Source organism: Castanea sativa, chromosome 11, assembly GCF_040712315.1.
Source record: "Castanea sativa cultivar Marrone di Chiusa Pesio chromosome 11, ASM4071231v1".
Classification (NCBI taxonomy): Eukaryota; Viridiplantae; Streptophyta; class Magnoliopsida; order Fagales; family Fagaceae; genus Castanea; species Castanea sativa.
The window spans coordinates 8,861,281-8,866,038 of NC_134023.1; the positions used below are offsets into that span (position 1 = coordinate 8,861,281).

Consider the following 4,758-nt stretch of genomic DNA (forward strand, 5'->3'; position numbering starts at 1 on the left):
AAATCTTGCTAAAAGGTTTTTACACTAGGGTATTAGCTGTGGAAATACTATTCAGGGTCATTTTCCCATTAATATGGTCATCTAAGTAGTTGCATTGCATTTAATGCGGATGGAATGGCTACTCTGTCCTTCATTTTTCTTCTCTTCGAAGTTACCTTTGTACCCCCTTGGATTGCACCACGCCACCTCTAACTTTGCCCCTCAACCTTCCAAGGTTAGGCAAATGTCCTCAGCACCCTCATCCATTATGGTTGTGCAACCTAGGTATGAGTTAAGTGTATACTTTCCAATGACAATTTGCCGATGTTTTCCCGAAGTTCATCTATGGTGTAAAAATGATGTAATATCTATAGAGTTATACGAGGTGTAACTTGAACTCAATTCATATATATATATATATAATTTTTTTTTCCATACTAGCAAATAAATACTAGTTTGCTGGCTACGGATAATAAGCGTATGTTTTTTTTTTTTTTTGAAACTGGAATCAAACTTTCCATTAAATCAAAGAAGCATCAAAGTTTACAGACTCTAACGCAAATGATGGAACCTCTTCCATCCAAAATAAATCAGATTGAACATGTTGGGCATATCTAGCAAGTACATGTGCCACCATATTTCCATTTCTCTTAGTACAGCTCACCGAAAGCCACTCCAATGCTCCCATCAAATGCCGAATATCACCAATAATATGCCCAAGTGCAGACTAGTTGTCCTTGGTTGAAGTAATACTCCTCATAGCATTGACACTATCACCTTCCACTATCAAAGTCGTGAGCCCAATATCTGTTGCAAACTCCATCACCTTACGACAAGCAAGCAGTTCTGCCTCCTCACTGCTCTGAACTGCCGGACCCTTTGCTGTCATTGCAGCCATAACTTCTCCCCTGGAGTTTTTGATCACAGCTCTAAGCCCAGAATTGGTATTGTCCGCAAACATTGCCGCATCATAATTCAGCTTGTAGACATCTTGAGATGGCGGTTGCCAGCTGGTTCTAGCATTTTATAGTACCTGGTGAGGCACACCGTGTCCAGTTTCAGCTTGTAAACTCTCCTGTGATCGCTGGAATTCCTCCAGTAATTCAGCAGCATGCTTGTTCAGCCATTCCGGTTCTAGGAATTTGCTGCCATGCATCACTCTATTTCGCTGATTCCAAATTAACCATACCTGTACCAACATTAGCTCCACCTCTGTTTTCTCCAACCGATCCATCAAATACTCCATCAAAGCTACAAAATCATTTTGACCCATCCCACACTTTTGCAAGGCTCGAGCACTACCATGCCAAATATCTTGAGCAGCTTGAAATTCCCATAAAACATAAACTGTTGATTCTGGAAATTTGGACCAGAACGGACACAGCTCTTCCAAACAAACCCGTTTCTTCTTTAGGTTCATTCTTATTGGGAGAATATCATGACACACTCTCCACCCAAACACCTTCACTTTGTTGGGGATACTTAGCTTCCATAGAGCAGCCTGCACCCTACTAACCTGATCTCCTGATAATGGTTCAGCCCAACCTTCTTACAAGAGAGACCTGGCAACTTTATAAGCTGACTTCACTGTGAAGATGCCATCCTTGCTATGCTTCCAGTAAATTGAATCAGAAATTTGCCTCCGACTAAGAGGAATATCACATATAGCTTCCCCCACTTCCCTATTAAATTTAGTCATAATAACCTCTCTACGCCACACATGGAGGTCTTGGTTAATCAAACTTGACACCCATACTTCCTCTTCGTCATCCCTTACCGAAAAAAGAGGCTTATTTGTGGGGTAATGTGAAATCCACCCATCTTGATAAACATTAATAGAGGATCCATCACCCACACGCCAACAATGTCCAGTTCTTAAAATAGGTAGGGCCACCACTAAACTCCTCCACGCAAATGAACAATTAGGTGACTTTGTGGCCTCCAGAATTGAAGTTCTAGGAAAGTACCTTGCTTTAAAGCATTGATAGAGAAGAGAATTTGTGTCCTTTAAGAGCCTCCACCCTTGCTTAGCTAACATGGCTAAATTAAACGATCTAAGGTCCTGAAATCCCATTCCACCATCCTTCTTTGACAAAGTTAATTTATCCCATCTTTTCCAATGAATTTTTCTTTCATTCCCAACTTGTCCCCACCAAAATCTTGCACATAAAACATCCAACTCATCACATAATTTCGATGGGAGCTGAAAAACACTCATGGTATACGTCGGTATAGACTGAGCAACCGCCTTGATGAGAACTTCTTTCCCAGCTCTAGAAAGCATCATCCCCTTCCACCCTTGTAATTTTTCCACACCCTATCTTTAATGAAAGAAAAAGTATGGTATTTTGCCCTTCCAATTAAAGTAGGCAAACCCAAATATGATTCAAACCGAGACATTAAATCCATTTCGTGCATAGTTATTAAATCCATTATAGACATTAAACTGACTTAGAATTAAAGTCATTGAGTGATTGGTTCAACTAATAGGCTGGATCAAATAAAAATTATAAAAATATAAAACAAGTTTGTCAAATCATGAAAAAAAAATTATACACGTCTAAATTATTATTTGAAATTAAGTATAAAAACCTAGCTACATGGTATATTTGAAATAAGAGTCAAGCTCACTTTCCAAATATTTTTACTCTAGTATCCAGTTGTACCTTTGAAAAATATAAACTTACTTGTAAATTGCATTATCTTAGTTTGTTCCCATATTATACTACTACATGTAATGGCGATATAGTACTATCCCAAAGGTACATTAAAAACTTTCAAACGGACATCATTTTTATCAGGTCAACAACCCATATTTAATCATGATTTTGAAATTTGGACCGTTCAATGAACCGTAAAAGAGAAAGGTGCAAGTTTTTGAGGTTGGACTGAGGTTGAACCGAGGTCGAACCGTGATGATGTCATAATTAATTTAATAATTATCTAAAAAATATATAAATATATTACATTAGTACAAAATGAAAATTTAACTAAAATAGTTCAAAATATATATATATATATATAGAAATTTATTTTGAAAATAAAAATTTTTCAACTTGAGATTTATGGTGAATTTATTATAGAATTAACATTACTTTAAATACTAATCCAATACAAGAATTTATTGTATAAATATTATAAAAATACTAAGTAAAAATATCATTACGTTAATTTCTAATTTAGAATATCTACATCCACATTATTTTTATAACAAATTATAGGTTGGTTCAAATTTGATCCTATCATTGATATTACTTAAAAAAAAAAAAATCCCTGCACCAAGTCAGCCTTTAACTTCTACATATTTTTCCCTTCTTTCATCTTCTTAACCTTTGTTTCTTCTGTCACTCCAACTTCCCAGTTCATACATTTTTTTTTTTTTTTTTTTACATTTCTTTAGTTTTCTTAAACCAATTTTACACAACATCTAGACGGAGTAGAGGTAGGAAAACAAGACAGGGATAAAGAGAAGAAGATTAAGAAGAAAAGTTCTGGACAGATAACAAACGAGATAGAGAAGATGGGATCTTAATATTTTCAATGTATGACAGCATCTCACAGTGGATGAAGCTTTAACCATGGTGAGAAGGTGCTGTGAGCTTCTAAAATTTTTTTAATTTTTTTAATTTTTTAATAAAAAAAGCGTTGATCTGAACTGTGAGAACCGTTCACGGTTCTCAAATCCAGGTGGTTCAACCGTAGTTCGAACAGTTTCGTGTTTTTTGTGCATAGAACGGTTCTGGTGGTTAAAAGAACCGTGTTTGTGAGAGGTTCCCAGTTATTCCGGTCGGACAGTACAGTCTGGTTTGGATCTGAAAACCATGTATTTAACGAGGATAAGCTTAAAAAATGGCACTAGTAGCACTTCAACTAATGAGATTGTATTAAAACTATTTCCACAACTATGCATTCTTGGTGTAATGGTCATTTTACAAATATAAGTGCTTATGGGATGTGAGGGCTTGGTCAGGGTTCAAGTCTTCAAAAGAGAGATTCATACACATATATGCTTAAATTAGGCTAGAGTAGAATTTTTATCTTACAAAAAAATTCATTACAAAATATTTATAAATGTATATGCATTTATATATAAAGAGATATCAAAGAATTTGTAGACAAGAGTAACATAATTAAATTAAATTTTGTTTGGGAAAGGCAAAACCTAATTTAATAAAAAATTTTGGTTTATTTTTACGAATCAATGAGTTCTAACCAAATTATAAAAAAAAAAACATATTATTATAATTTAAAGTGGAAAAATGCTCATCAACTTCAAATTTTTTTTTTCCGTCTTCCCCTAGATTGATGAAATCTTTAAGATAAATTACCTGATTTTTGCGTACTTAAACATCAAGTTTGAATGGTTTAATGTTGTAAGTTTTATAAATTAATCATAGTCTTTTAAAAACTCCATTATGCCAAAAAAAAAAAAAAAACTCTTCCCAATAAGCAAATTTCTGTATCCTTGCTCCTCTCTTTGACAAACAAATTTTAATTTGTTGTCCTATCTATGACCTTCAAATAGTGCAATCCTTCCTATACACTGCGTCTATGAAGAGAGATACTTTCCCCTTGCAGATGACTCAACAACTCCCATCTTGCAACAGAGACTACACTTCACAATCTTCACCCCACAAATCTACCGATCATTTGTACACCAACCCAACGTCTGGGAATCCCTTGGAACCTAGTGGAAATAACAGAGGATTAACCCATTGGAAATTTGTTAATTTGTATCAGTGCATGCAGGCCCAAAGAAAAAAAAAAAAAAAGACCCAT

The 4,758-nt window shown here is 35.1% G+C and overlaps 2 protein-coding genes across 2 annotated transcripts; both read right to left on the reverse strand.

The window, feature by feature from the left end:
* Positions 1-706: 706 nt before the first annotated feature.
* Positions 707-1,399, reverse strand: LOC142616018 (uncharacterized). The gene is made up of 2 exons (XM_075788911.1): positions 1,013-1,399; positions 707-958 (listed from the first exon to the last, which is right to left on the reverse strand). Exons 1-2 carry the CDS (start codon positions 1,397-1,399, stop codon positions 707-709), a joined length of 639 nt encoding a protein of 212 aa, XP_075645026.1.
* A 129-nt stretch (positions 1,400-1,528) lies between these two features.
* Positions 1,529-2,266, reverse strand: LOC142616019 (putative mitochondrial protein AtMg00310). Its single transcript, XM_075788913.1, has one exon. It carries the CDS (start codon positions 2,264-2,266, stop codon positions 1,529-1,531), a length of 738 nt encoding a protein of 245 aa, XP_075645028.1.
* Positions 2,267-4,758: the final 2,492 nt, after the last annotated feature.

Excerpts from the sequence above, each read along its gene's own strand:
- LOC142616018 (XM_075788911.1), bottom strand. The coding sequence starts at position 1,399 with ATGAACCTAAAGAAGAAACGGGTTTGTTTGGAAGAGCTGTGTCCGTTC. Across the intron at positions 959-1,012 it reads GACACGGTGTGCCTCACCAG|CTGAATTATGATGCGGCAAT; the intron begins GTACTATAAAAT and ends GATGTCTACAAG.
- LOC142616019 (XM_075788913.1), bottom strand. The coding sequence starts at position 2,266 with ATGATGCTTTCTAGAGCTGGGAAAGAAGTTCTCATCAAGGCGGTTGCT.